The sequence below is a fragment of the Eptesicus fuscus genome, chromosome 22 (genome assembly GCF_027574615.1).
Source record: "Eptesicus fuscus isolate TK198812 chromosome 22, DD_ASM_mEF_20220401, whole genome shotgun sequence".
NCBI lineage: Eukaryota > Metazoa > Chordata > Mammalia > Chiroptera > Vespertilionidae > Eptesicus > Eptesicus fuscus.
In genome coordinates this window covers 3,889,710-3,904,742 of record NC_072494.1, presented here as the reverse complement: position 1 = coordinate 3,904,742, position 15,033 = coordinate 3,889,710, and the positions used below count along the sequence as shown (strand labels likewise).

The 15,033-nt window shown below is 42.6% G+C and overlaps 1 protein-coding gene across 2 annotated transcripts; it reads right to left on the bottom strand.

Moving 5' to 3' along the window:
• Positions 1 to 303: 303 nt before the first annotated feature.
• LOC103291131 (pancreatic alpha-amylase) lies at positions 304 to 10,308 on the bottom strand. 2 transcript variants are annotated; one of them, XM_008147094.3, is made up of 11 exons: positions 10,078 to 10,308; positions 8,412 to 8,625; positions 7,947 to 8,093; positions 6,795 to 6,992; positions 6,157 to 6,387; positions 4,807 to 4,940; positions 3,844 to 3,966; positions 3,649 to 3,748; positions 2,202 to 2,320; positions 1,972 to 2,097; positions 304 to 515 (listed from the first exon to the last, which is right to left on the bottom strand). In XM_008147094.3, exons 2-11 carry the CDS (start codon positions 8,577 to 8,579, stop codon positions 326 to 328), a joined length of 1,536 nt encoding a protein of 511 aa, XP_008145316.1. In that variant the 5' UTR covers positions 8,580 to 8,625; positions 10,078 to 10,308; the 3' UTR covers positions 304 to 325. The 2 variants fall into 2 exon arrangements, with proteins under 2 accessions (XP_008145316.1, XP_054567538.1); XM_054711563.1 differs by lacking the exon at positions 10,078 to 10,308 and adding an exon at positions 9,781 to 9,844.
• Between the last annotated feature and the right edge of the window lie 4,725 nt (positions 10,309 to 15,033).

Below are 15,033 nucleotides of genomic sequence, written 5' to 3'. Positions count from 1 at the left end.
CTTTCTCTCTGGTAATCACATACTGTTGTCTGAGTCTATGAGTTTTGGGGGTGTGTATTTTATTTTGGTAATCCCTTTACCATTTTCACCTAGACCCCCAACTCAGATAAATAGGCTAATGTGAGTCTTCTAAAATAAAACTGTTGATTGTAATTATCTTATAATTATATAATTATGTGAGTGTTTATGCTTTTCTTATGTTTCAAGTTAGTTACTTATTATAGCTTTTACAAAAAAATTAATGAGTGACAAGAATTTATATATGTAAAAAAGAAAGAAATACACGTGGTTATTTCTCTGGGGTCATATGTATTTAATTCAAATCTTATAATTTAGATTCCACATGAATTGCAATAAATGGATCTTCGGCATTGTTACTGATAGAGAAGTGAGCTTTGCCGTCAGCAGAGACGTAGATTTTGATTCCCGTACACTTGTCACCAATTTTATCTCCAGAAATCACATCGCAGTAGGTGCCAGCGGGAAGACCCGTTTGCAAATAGGAAGATAATGGCCTGTAACAGAAACATGAAGATTTAACTTGAGCTCAACACAATGAAAAGCAAGGACACAGGTGATCTCGGAGACGAGCGGCTGCCCTTCATGTCACAGACACCACACAGTGAGGTCTCAGGGAGAAGAGACTCCAACACAGAGACCTCTCTGTGGGATGAGTTCTCTCAGGAACAGAAGTAATCCTCTAGGAGACTGAGCAACTTCCTGGTCAACAGGGAATACTGCCAAACATGACGGCTGAGGACTATTGGTGAAGATTTGAGTTGTATGGGCTCTCTTGGATAAAAGTACTTTCTGAGATGCCTGGCAGGCATGGCTCAGTGGTTGAGCATTGACCTATGAACCAGGAGATTAAGGTTCGATTTTTGGTCAGGGCACATGCCCTGTTTCGGGCTCAATCTCCAGTAAGGGGTGTGTGAGGGGGCAGATCAATAATTCTCTCTCACCATTGATGTTTCTCTCTCTCTCTCCCTCTTCCTACCTCTCTGAAATCAACAAAAATATATATTTTGGAAAAGTACTTCCTGTGGTACACAAATATTTAAAATATGTCCTCATCTGAACTTAAAGAAATACAAATTACTGTCAAAAATTTTAATTTGATTATGTTTTCCAAAAATATTTCTTTTTTTTCAAGAGACCAAAACGAATTTGGGCTGGAGATAAAAATAATCTAACATTTCTTTGAGGAAGTATATGGTTTTAAATAGAAAGCTGTTGCATACATTTATTTTGCTTCTCCCATCCACAAAAGACAGAAACTAAAGGAATAGCCACAAGAAGAGATATACTGGATTCTTCTTTTTGTCTGTGGAATATAATTTAGGCTGGAATGAGCTGAGCATAAATAGAAGTTGCCCTTGGACAAAGACATTTCAGCAGCTTGCAAAAAGGTCTAAGCCATGCTCTTGTCTCGAGTGTAAAATTCAACTCTCCTCAGGTGAATCGCTGACCCTAAGATACATATTCGGTACACGTATGCTTTGAAAAACGATTGGCACGGAGAGCCGGAAGTGAAGAAAAGGACCAGAGAACCAGATATGAGACTAGTTGAGAAAAAGAGCTATAAAAGGTATTTCAGTGCTGGGCAGTCATCTTCCATCATTTATATAAAAGGGGGTCAAGCAACATGTTCATCTAGTGACTTCACAACCTGTACACTAACACGGGTGGATACGCGCGCATAGAATGTGCCTCGTACCTGCACATGATACACAAGGTGCACAAACACCGGTCTTCTGAGAACAGAGAGCCCTCGTCAAGAGGACACCAAAAAGATCAAAAGAATAGGAACCATCATTTTTTTTTTCTGGCTCATTTCCCATCTCTATGATGGTAATCCACTGACTAAAGAATCTTTCTGATATTAAAGAAGAAGTAAATGAGCAGCAAGAGAAAAGAATAAACCCGGAACACGTTAGTGTAAAATATAATTTCTGATGGATATCTACTTACCAATCATCATTGTTAAAGATAATGAATCCTTTGTTTCCTCTTCCAAAAGCTACTTGGTTGCTACCATTATCCCACCAGTTGGTAAAAAGTTCGCCGTCAACCACATTTCGGAACATGACCATGTTCCTGAAAGCAAAGCACGGTAGGATTGCTATGCATACTTCAGCAGTTTAACATAAAATGTTAAGCAAGTTTATTATTAGAGGTTCTCTCCGAATAAGGGGCCCCACCTGATTTGACGCCAGCGATGCTCACAGACCCAGTCATTGCCGCAGGTGGTGTCTGGGTTGATAGTGACTTCTTTAATTACTCCATTAGTATTTGGTGGCCCAATCCAATCATTAATATCCTTCATTAGCAAAAAGAATGAAAAAAGGCTCAGATTTTAAATATTAGAGTTGCCTCTTCCTTCTCCACTATGCCAAACCCAGTCTCTCCTGTTTGTCTCTAGAGTGTCTTCATGTAGAATCCAACTCCTTCAATAGCCGGCCACCCTTCACCAAGTTCTCATCCCTTCCCTCCGAATTCTCATTCTCTAGTGCCATGTTTCAAAGGTTAAAAAAAAAAAAAAATGTATGGTATGGGGAAGTTCGTTTATTCATTCAACAAATATTTATTAAATATCTAACATATGCCAGGCACTATGGACACAGGCCAACAAATTCCTCACTTCATGCAATTTACATTCTAGTAAGAGAAGATACAATAAATAAGAAAAATCTATTAAATTAAGGACCTTGGATGCTACTCTGAGTGATCAGGGAAGAAGTCATTACTATAATGTAAGCTCTATGAAGGCAGGACTTGTTACATGTTTTGTTCACTGCTGTGTCTCCATGGTCAAGAATGATGCCTTGTTGATGTTTGTTGTATCAAAAAAGGTAGACATTTTTAAAGCCTGGCTGGTGTGGCTTAATGGTTGAGCATTCAACCTATGAACCAGGAGGTCAAGGTTCGATTCCAGTCAGGGCACATGCCTGGGTTGCAGGCTCGATCCCCAGTAGGGGGCGTGCAGGAGGCAGCTGATCAAGGATTCTCTTTCCTCATTGATGTTTCTGTCTCTCTCTCCCTCTCCCTTACTCTCTGAATAAATAAAAATATATATTTTTTAAATTTTTATGCAGATGAGTGAATTTACCAAATTTTTTTCTCCTCTGGATCTTTCCCAGTATACTCTGCACATTTCTGTTCTTTAATACATATATGATCCTTCTTCTTATAAAATACTTTGCCTATTTAACCTCAATTCAACTATATTTTTTTGCCTTCCATACAATTTTTTAAAAGTATTTAACCAGTATTTATATTACTTAAACTATGAACAGGTGCTGTTTTAAGTTCTTTACAAGTGTTCATTGTAATCCACATACCAACCAGGTAGTAGCAGGTAGTTATAAGAGGTACCAATTATACTCACTGTATCCTTTTGTTCAAGTGTTCAGGGGAAGTAAGGAGGTATGTTTCTCATGTTTCAGAAATAGCTTACATACCATTTAGCAACAGAGACCATGAATTTTAGTGTTTTAATATCCACTACATTGCTAACAGAGGCCTGCATCAGCTTACACTTAAAGAGTTGATAAACAAATAATAAATGTAACAGCATCAGGTAAACTTAGAACAAAGCTGCCTTCCTTTTCTTGAGAGAAAGGTATGTTGCACAACACCAACACTTACTTTTCCATTCACAAAATACCTCGGCCACCGGAAGCTTGACATGACACGTGTGAACCCGTACGGATGGGCGAGCATAAATGCCACTCCCATTTTGTAGAGTCTGGAAGTTACAAAACGATGCCATCGTGAAAGGAAGCAGTGTTTTCAGTGTTGTTAAAAGGTCAGGGGAGAGCCAATGGAGGACTCCGTTCCCACCTGGGGTCCCAGAAGGTCAGGATGGACGCGCCTCCAGCGCCGTGTCCCCGCTGGTTGTCGTGGTTGTCCACGAAGACGAGGGCTCTGTCGGAAGGCATGAAGCCCCAGCCTTCTCCCCAGTTCCTGTGCGCACACACACACACCATAGAGGAACTTACATGCGTGTTTCTTTCAGTATATAATGACATTCTCTAATGGAAATAATTTTTCTGTAAGGTTATATATACAGGGGTGAGCAAGAGTAGGGCTACAGCTGTTCATATGGAAATAATACAAGTAAATAATACAACAACTAATACATAAGTAATAGAGGAATAAACTCACAACCATAAACCTACTTCTGCCTGTCCCCGCATATATCCTGTATAGATACAGCTCTGTTATCTGTGAATACATTCCGTATGTGTACATGAGCGCAAATACTTGTATTACATTCATGTTACAGGTATTTCTGTAATTATAAGAGTCCCTTTGGAAGTCTTAGGGGATTATAATTGAGATGGACTTCAGAAGGATCAACGTCCATCTCATGCAGAACGGCAAAGCAGTTTAAAAGAAGGTTTCCATGTTTGCATCTATAATACAGACATTTTAAAGTGTGGAAACATTTGATAGGATGCTCGGAAATGCCACAGCATGGCCACAGTGCAGGGACTTTCTCAACGACACACCATTTTAATAACAACCTGGACTTCACAGGCCAGTGCAGGCAGCCAGCTTAGGAGTCATATAAGCCATAGATGAGAATCCCCAGGTGATGGGTTTCTAGACCTACTTCCTGGGACTGACATTCTCAATAATAAAGATGATCCGTTCGCGTCTGGGGAGCTAGCCCCCGTGTTATTGGTAACTGAATCCTCACAAGGGCCTACATAAGGTCTTCATAAGATAACGCCTGTCGGGATAATGTGATATGTACTAAGTCTGTAAAGTGACTCCAAGAACCAGGCGTGTGCCACTCACCTCAGATAGGCCATCTTCTCCCCATGCCACTTGCGCAGCACTGTGCCCAGTTTGGCACCGTACTTGAACTCTGTCACGCGGCCGTTGTCGAAGTAGTCGCTGCTCTTAATGGGCTCACCACCCAGATCGATTACCTGGAAGAATTATTCAAGTCAGAAGAAATGTAGGGGGGAATGCTATTTTGGGTTATACTTTTAACCAGCCAGTGAATGTCATATAGAAAACGGCTTTAGCCCACCTGGCATGTCTCAGTGGTTGAGTGTCGACCTGTGAACCAGGAGGCTACAGTTGGATTCCTGGTCAGGGCACATGCCCAGCTTGTGGGCTGGATCCCCAGTGTGAGGCATGCAGGAGGTAGCCCATCAATGATTCTTTCTCATCATTGATGTTTCTATCTCCCCCTCTCCCTTTCTCTTTGAAATCAATAAAAATATTTTTAAGTGGTCTTAAACAATTTGTTACTTGACATGTCCCAGATGATTCTCCTTATACCAAGATTCTCATTTTTGTTGTTAAGGTATTTGCTACAATATTAAAAGTGACTAGACAAGGCGGCCTGCTGTCCTGTGAAAACCCGGACCCAATGGAGTCTTCCATGTAAACAGATAACCTCACAGAGCACTCAGTATCTGGCCGACAGCACTTCTCAGTGCTTGATAAGTTCTAACTCATCTAACTTCCTGCAACAACAATCACTGTGACCGTAGCCCTCCTCCTCACGTGAAGAAACAGCAGCACGGGGAGGTTAATCAGTGTGCCTGAAAGAACACAGCTCATAGTGCTCCAGACAAGACCGAACCTCCCACAGCCTGGCTCAGGACAGCTAGACTGTGATCCGTCTTCTCTGATGGTCTCTGATGGGAGATGGTCAATTACAAAGAGGCGCTCACAGCCTAAACGGAATCTCTGCTCTTCCTTAAACCCCTTGTGATCAAGAGTTAGAGAGTTGGACGAAGAAGGGCCTCTGAACAAAAGGTTAAAAGACACTGTCCTCGCCTGACTGGTGTGGCTCAGTGGTTGAGCGCTGACCTATGAACCTGGAGGTCACAGTTCAATTCCCGGTCAGCGCACATGCCCAGATTGCAGGCTCGATCCCCAGCAGGGGACGTGCAGGAGGCAGCTGACTGATGATTCTCATCATTGATGTTTCTCTCTCTCTCCCTCGCCCTTCCTCTTTGAAATCAATAAAATATATATATTAAAAAAAGAACACTGTCCTCTACAACTGATTCCTGTTCTGTGTAGATGATTCAGTTCCTCCCCTACAGAAATTATATCTTAATGAGATATGTCACTTGTTTTCTGATGAATTAAGCTACATTGTGTATGCACACACATGTCTCCACGCACCTCCTGGTAAATGAAAGGTTTACTTCCCTCAGGGAACCAGGTTGTGTTCAGATGATGCAGTTTGTCCAGAATGGCCTTCATGTCTCCCGGCCACATGTGCTTGGAGGCATCGATTCTGAAGCCGGCCACCCCGATGTCAATGAGGTGGTTCAGATACTCGGCGACCTTGGAGCGCACGTAGTCTTTCTCCAGGGCAAGGTCAAGAAGACCGACCAGACGACAGTCCCTGACCTGTGGAGGCAGAAAGTCCGCGATTGATGCATAAGACACGGTGTCCACCTGAGGACCCACGTGGCCAGTCGTTCATGTGTTCATTAACAGGTATCTCTCTAGCGGCGTCTTCGCCTCGGGCCCTGGGGACATGGACACTCTGGCTGGACATGCCTTTGAGGTGCTTGCTAGTGTGAAAACAGAGCATGAAGGAAGTGAAGTGGCCGAGCTTTTAACTGGGAATCAGTTACTTGGAGAAAGGGTGGTACCTATTGCTTTGAGTTGTTTTCTTTTTATCCAATCAGACTTGGAGCCCTGTTTTCCTAAGGAAGCTAAGGTAGCGCTTCAGTGGAGATCAGTGAGCTGTGCGCAGATAAAGGCAGGTCATGGGAGCTCTTTATTCCGATTGCGGTGGTGTTTCTACTTACCTGATAGGCGTCGTTGTAGTTCTCGATGTCCCCGCTTGGAGATCTGCATTTACCGTCATTGAAATCCCAGGCCGAGAACGGGACGGAGGGGAAGTCGCGGCTTCCGGGGTTGAAGAAACTCCCGCAGGTGCTGCTGGTCCCCGGGCTCACGCCGTTGCCGCACATGTGGTTGATCACGGCATCCACGTAAATGTGGACCTGAAAGGCAGCACTTCCGCTTCAGCTCATGGATGGCGGGGAGGGAGCCGTCATAACATTACCGCCCGGAGCTGACAGCATGTTCCTGACACTCCCAACCAGTTCTTCCTCTTCGTTATGTTATAACGCACCTGCCTACAAGACCACAAGTAAGTGTGCAAGGAAATCAGGTGACCCGAAGACCTACATGCGTGCCAGCCACAACCCAAATGTTTCCATACATGATCAATGAATAGGACCAGAGACTCCCGTGCCTATGAACAAAGGCAAGGAGCCTCTGTGGGGGAGGTAGGAGTAAGCGGAGGAGAGATTGCTGATCTTTGAAATGTCCACGGGTCGCCCTCTGCTACCGACTCAGCCTCTGAAGACAGGGCGGTAAACATAGTCTCTTATTATGTTCCTCATCGGAGGGATGCTCCTGTTTATCATCAAACAGCCTGTGCGGAAGAAGACCCAGGGATGATGGATGGAGACACAAGCCATGCAGAAGGGACCCAGACATTGTCGCTGGAATTTCCAATTCCTGACTGGAAAGTATTCCCCGGAAATCTGTACAGTTATAAGGGTTAAAGGTTGATTTTTGCCTTATAAGCAAAATGCCTTTAAATCCCAACTTACGTCTTTGGTAGATAAATGGCACACATACAAAGAATGATAAAGACTGAAATATAAGCTACAATTAAACTTTAGTTACAGGTAAAGTATAAAGTAAAATAAAAAAAATATGGGAAATGTTCTCAAAAGGAGCAAGAGACGGGGGGCGGGCAGAGAGAAATTATATTTTTACGTAATTTAATTTTTAAAAATGTATATTGTTGAAAGTATTACAGTTGTCCCCCGATATTCCATCATTAACCCCCTCCACCCCACACCCGCGCCCCCTCCCCCGCCCCCCGCCAGGCCTTCACCACACTATTGTCTGACAGATACTTTAAAGAAAACGAATTCACTTACGCCAACGTTGTTACATCTGGTCACCATGTCTCTGAATTCATCCTCGTTTCCTGATCTTGTACATAACTTGTAGCTAATCGGTTGGTATCTTTCCCACCAAGGTCTGGAAGGGTTATTAATGATCACATTTTCATTGGGTGGAGAGATCTACAAAGAAAACCATCTTAGGTATCAAACGGTGGCTTACTTGGTATCATTGGATGGTCTAGAAAACAATCAGTGACTTAAATTCTTTCTCAATCTTTGTATAAACTGCTTCAGTTTTTAATAAGCACTGGGCACAATTAACAGTCTATTGGTGATATCCCACTGAAGAGAGAATATACCAGAAACAGAACCTAACGCTGCTAACAATACTCTTTGGAGGGCATATGAAATTCAATTTCTGAGCTTCGCAGACACAGAGGAGACCTTTTGCTCTAAAGCCCCGCCAACCCCACGATGTGCACCGTGAGCCATACCCACCTGCACCCCTCCGAATCCTTTGGGGCCCAAGTACCGCTCACACTCAAGGGCGATGTCCGCCCAGCGCCACTCAAACAGGTGGACGATGGAGGTGCGCCCAGGCTTGGTGTTGGGGGCGTACTGAGCCCGGCAGAACCCCAGGGCTGAGAGCAACAGCAAGAACTTCATCTTGCTCGGATGTTGTCAGGGTTCTTTCCAGCAACTATTTATATTCCTGCAAGAAGCGTGTTTTACAAAGTTAATGTTCACACGAGCAAATACTCGGGGCACAAAGTGTTTACTCATAATCGGAAAGGTATTATCAATAAACCATGAGATTGTCCAGGAAAAGAATGCAGCTGACCTCTGAGAACCTTAATGTTTTCTTTATTAGGGAATATCAGCCTTTGTAACATCTGGCACTTTATATACATAAAAAGGAGTCCCGAGTCAAATATTATTTACTTAGCATTTGATTTTATTTCCGATGCCCTTCAAAGATAGAAGGAAAAGAACAAGCAGAGCCAACTAAATTCATAGTCAGAATGTTGCCTTAGGCCTGGCCAGCGTGGCTCAGTGGTTGAGTGTCAACCTATGAACCAAGAAGTAAAGGTTGGATTCCAGGTCAGGGCACATGCCTGGGTTGCAGGCTGGATCCCCAGTGTGGGGCATGCAGGAGGCAGCCAGTCAGTGATTCTCTCTCATCATTGATGTTTCTATCTCTCCATCTTCCTTCCTCTCTGAAATAAAATATATATATATTTAAAAAATTGTTACCCCTAGCCCTAATTTTTCAGTTACTTAAATTTCTGCACTAAGATTTAAGAAACTCTTTGGCAGTTGAATGTCTATGAATTAAGCAAACAGAACATTTCGCCTCTCCATCAAATCATGTGCTTAACGCAATGTCTTAGGAAGTAATGTGTGAGTGTGCCTTTTCTTTACCCCTATCCCCAGCAGTCTCACATCTCAGATACAAATATATATTTTAACATGTACATGAATTAGCATTAACCACGAACAAAGTTTTCTACTCTTGTCATTTGTAGTCATTAGTCTAGATGCTCTTTAATATCTTTATAGCAAGTAACTTAATAAAAGCATCATTAAAAATTTTAACAGAATTACCTCCAATGTCACATCTATGTCTGTTATTTCATCACTTATATTTCTCTCCGGGTGTTTTTATATTTTTCTGTTTTCCCAGTTTTCAGTGTTCTAGAACGTAGGTAGTAATAGTTCAAGGTAATGGTTTCTCTTCTAAAGATAGTCACAATCCCTCTAAGTTTTCCATGGAATCTCATGTACAATTTTCTTAAAACAATACCCTGTCGCCTATGAGCCCTCCCTCTACCAAAAGAAAGGAGAAATAAAAGCAAGAGAAATGCACCTGAGATCAGGATAGTAAGTCACGTGGGAAGGTTATTGAAGAGCAGGCAGACAGTCAAGTTTGCCTACAGCTCTCTGCAGGGAGCGCCGCATTTTGAGTGAACGTTCCAACGCATTTCAAATCTAAATTGTACGTTTTGTGCTGCTGGGCACTGAAACTTGAGTTGTCAACAAACCTAAAATAGATTGTGCCACTTTGAACTCTATCGAATCCCATGCCAGAAGCCACTCATTTCAAGACAAAAAGGGGGGAAGGTATTATATGATAGTAAAAAAAGCAAACAGTAAAGTAACTTACCACATCAACTTCTGTAAGCCAGCAATCTCGCAAATCCTCTGTTCAGTCTCTTTTCAAGGGTACAAATTAAGGAAACAAACAGTTCTCTTTTTCTCTTCAATTAGGGAAAAAATGCTGCATTTTAGACTTTATGAATTGCCCCTAAGCCTCTTCCTTTCCGTGGTTGCTCTGAGGACCCTGCTGAGTTCTCCAAACCCACGTGGTACCCGGTCTAGCCTCAGCCCCACCTGGCAGCAGGTCAGGGCTGTCTCCAAGCCAGCCTGGGCTCCCCTCCCTGGCCCCACCCCCTCCAGCCCGCAGCCTCTCCGGATTCCTCTGCCAGTTTGCTTTCATTTTGTCCTTCCTTTCTCTTCCTCCAGAGCCTCTCCCAATCTCAGCAACCCTTGCTTTTCTGAGTGGTTTATATTAATCCATTGGGGGGTGGAGGCGGGGGGGGGGGATTGCTAAAAAAAACACACCCTTACAGACAGATTAGAATATCATTGTGTTAAATGAGTTACGTAACATAAGTGTGACTAGAATGTAAACTAAGTCTCTAAACTAAAAATCTAATTTTGAATGCAGGCTTTGCCATCGGCTCGGTGAGCCTGGAAGAAAATCATGAAGTCTGTACATTACATGTCGATCCTCATTTATCCAATGGGAATCACAGTATATGTCAAATACTTAAAAATAACTACAAACAGCTAGCAACACGCATCCAATGCTACTGCGTGCCATTTCCGTGTATTATCGCTTTGATTTCTCACACGTGTGTAAATGCAAGAGCGAGCTATGCTTGTACCGTTTTAATTACTGAGACATTAAGTCATTTGGCCAAGGTCAAATTTTAGTAAGTGTTCAGACTGAGAATCAAAACCAGTGTGACTCCATAGGGAGCTTGTCCCCAGGCCTATCAGTCTGTCACTGGGTGCCCTAGAAAACGAAGAGAGGATTGTATGTGAAGGTATTTTGGAATCTGGATGTTTGTTTGGCTAGTAGTAACTGTTAGTCAGACGTGGGCAGAGCAAGGACCATGGGCCAGGTACAGAAACTCGCCGGGCAGAAAGCCCTGGATGCCCAGCAAGGGGCACAACTGGGAACACAAGAACCGCCCCCCTCCCCAGGGTAACCTGTCCTCCCCTAGAGCGGCGGTCGCCAACCTTTCGGACCTCACGGACCACCCACCAGTGGTCCGCAGACCACCGGTTGGCGGCCGCTGCCCTAGAGTGTGGCTGCCCACGTGGTTAGGACAGCCTGACTTTTCATATCGCTGGCCATGCGGTTTAGACCCCTGCCCTCTCCTCCCTAGAGATAACAGCTCGTCCTCAGTTGTGTTTCAGGCTCAGAAAAGCAGCAAAACCAGACAAGTGATGCAGTGGCTGCCCCAGGAACAGCTACACTAATGACCCTGCCCTGGTGCCAACCGGTCAGTGGAGACCAGGCCCTGAAAGAGCTCACCTGCAAAGCTGATGAATATTCTATTAGCCCCTCCTCTGAGACCTCCCCTAAGGGTTCCATCTGCAAGAGAGAGAGACTCTCAGGACAAAGGAGCAAGCCTTCCCCCGTTCCTTGATCCACAGGCACGTATCCCCTAACCTCCAAGGGACCCCACGAGACTTGCAACCAGGGGAGCAATGGGCAGTGGCAGCTCGTCCCGGGCTCACCCCCTGAACCCGTGTCCAAGGCCCCCTTTTCTGACTGCCCAGGGAGCCACAGCAGCCCCGCCTGGGCCCTCCGTTGCGTCTGAGCCCTTCCTGGTTGCACTCTCCTGAGCATGTTTTGCTGCCATCATGGGCCCAGTACCCTTTGGCTCAGTGCTGTGGAGCCCTTCCCTTTCAATGGCCCCATCCCCATCCCCTTTTCCTTAAATAAATTCAGTTTTCCTTTATTCACAGGCTGAGGTGGCTATTCAGCTTGCCCGGCTTTAACCTTTCAGTAATACGTTTAGAAGATTGCAGAGTGAGGGTTAGCCTCTTATTTTTTGTTTCTTCAAATTTTTGCTCTGCACAGAATTAATTCCCCTGTTAGCACTTGATCTCATTTGCACCCACAGAATGTTTTCTTGTTCCTACTCAGTGCTCCTTCCCTCGGGGGAATTAGACGCTCCTGTCCTGTTGAGTTGGGGAGTGTCCATGTGATTGGCTTTGGGAGTGAAATGCAAGCAGGAGGAATATGTTGGACTTTGAGGCCTCTTTGTTAAATCTTGTGTCAAAAGGGAGTTTTGTGGCCAACTGGGAAGTGGCTACGATGAAGGGTTAGTGCCCTTGTTGATCGATGATGAGCATAAGACATACGTGTGGTTACTGTAAGCCGCTGAGGATTTGTAGTTTCTGTTACCTATTCTTCTCTGCTACAACCATTAAGTTCCCTAACGCTCTTTGATTCAAAAGACAGTCTATGTGACATTTGCTTTCTCTTGGGATGTAGGAAGTCAAGGGTCTGCATTCCTAGGAAGATGTCCATTTCATCTAGGTATCTAATCTGTTGGTGTAGAACACCTCATAGTACCCTCCATAATTCTTTTTCATTTCTGTAGACTATGCAGCAATGTCCCCACTTTCATTTCTGACTTCAGTAATTTGGGTCCTTTTCTCTTTGTCCATCTAGCTAAAGGTTTGTTAATTTTGTTGTTTCTTTCAGTCAACTTTTCGTTTGATTTGTCTCTATTCTTTCTCTGTTTCATTGATCTCTACTCTGATCTTTATCGTTTCTTTTCTTCTAAGATTGTTTTGTTAAGTCTTCATTTTCTAGTTCCTTAAGTTGCAAATTAGGTTACTGACTTGAGGTCTTCATTATTTGTAAGTAATTATAACTGTCAATTCTCCCCTTAGCACCACTATCAATTCATCCTACCATTTGGTACATTTTGTTTTTGTTTTCAGTTAAATATTTTCTAATTTCCCACGTGATTTCCTCTTTGATACATTGGTTGTTCAAGAATGCATCCATTTCAATAGGAATGTGAATTTTCCAGCTTCCCTTGTTATTGAATTCTAACTTAATCTCATTGAAAATTCTTTGAATACATTAAAAATACTTTGAATAATTAGTAGCTTGATATATAGTCTGTCCTGGAAAATGTCCCATGTGTACTTGACAAGAACATGTATGGTGGTATTGTTGGGTAGGGTGTTATGCACATGTCTGTTAGATCTAGTTGATTTATGATGTTAAGTCCCCTATTTCCTTCCTTATTTTCTCATTTTATCCCTTATCATGAGTGGGTACTGATGTTTCCGACTATTATTGTAGAAATATCTATTTCTCCCTTCAATTTTGTCCATTTGGCTTCATACATTTTGATGGTTTGTTATAAGTTGTGTAAATGTTTATAATTGTTACATCCATTTGCTCTATTGAAACTTTTATTAATACCTATTGTCTTTTCTCTTGCAATCTTTTTTATTTAAAGTCTATTTTGTCTGTATAGCCACCCTGCTTTCTTTGCTTACTACTTGCATGTAACTTTTTTTTTTTTTATCCTTTCACTTTAAATCTATTTTTATCTTTGGATCTAAGAGTCTTGTAGACAGCATATAGTTTGACCATGTGTTTTTACTGCATTTCCTAATATCTGTGTTTAAATAGAAGAGCAATTAATTTACACTTAAAACTTACTGAAAAGGAGGGACTTACTTTTTGTCATTTTGCTTGTTTTCTATATGCATGGTAGCTTTTTGGTCTCTCATTTCCCAGTGTAGTGTCTTATGTTTAGTTGTGTGTGTGGTGTTTTGTTTTTTGTTTTTTTGTAGTGAAGTATTTTAATTACTTTCTCAGTTCCTTTTGTGTATATTCGGTAGCTGTTTTCTTTGTAGGTACCAGGGGGTTCACATCCTTAAACTGTAACACTGTATTTGGAATCTATGCCAGCTTCACTTCAACAACATACCAGAACGGCCGTTACAGGTCTCTTCCCACTTCCTTTCATTGCTGAAGTCCCCAAACTACACCTTTATACGTTATGTGCCCCACACATATTTGAAATGCATTAGTGTCTTAAATTATGTGCAAAATGTGTGGAGTTACAAACCAGTTACAATACTAACTTATGGGCTGTTTTTTTTAAATGTATGCCTCTTAAATAATGTGGAAAACAACTGTAGTTAAAACCACTGTCACAGTAATCCTGGCTCTTGTCGTTGCCCATTATTTCCTTTATTGTGATCTGAATTTCTCCAGATGGCTTTGAGCTCCTGTCTTGTGTCCATTCATTTCACGCTGCCAGAGTCCCTTCAGCATTTCTTCCAGTGCAGGTTTGTTTATTTGGGAATGTCTTATTTCTCTCTGAACTTTGAAGAACAGTTTTGCCACGTATAGGGTTCCTTGATGGTTTTTTTCTTTTAGCACTTTGAATATACTAATTAGTCTACTGGCTTCGGATCAAGGTTTCAGATGAGAAATTTACTGGTAATTTTATTGAGAATCCCTTATATGTGACAATTCACTTATCTTGCTTGCTGCTTTCAAGATCCTGTCTTTTATAAAATTTAATTATCATGTGTGTCAGTGTGGGTTTCTGAATTCATCTACTTGCAATTTGTTGAGCTCCTTGATGTTTATATGCATGACTTTCATCAGATTTGAGAAGTTTTCAGCCTTTATTTCTTCATGTACTCTCTGTCCCTTTCTTTCTCCCTCAGGGGCTCCTGTAGAGCATAGCTTTAAAATGAGTCTTAAAATTAGGTAATCTAAGTCATCCAGTTTGTTTTTCTCAAAATTGTGCTATTCTAGTTCATTCGTTTTCCAAATAAATCTGTTTGGCACCATCAACAAAATAGAATTTTTGAATGGGAAAGAATAAATGTTTAGTCAATATTTTAACAACCGTGAGTCTGCATACATACTAGAGGCCTGGTGCACGGATTCGTGTGCAGGGGTGGGGGATCCCTCTGCCTGGCCTGCACCCTCTTGCAATCTGGGACCCCTCAGGGCTCAAGTAGCAGGCGGCCAGGGAGAAGCCTGAGCCTGGGCCGG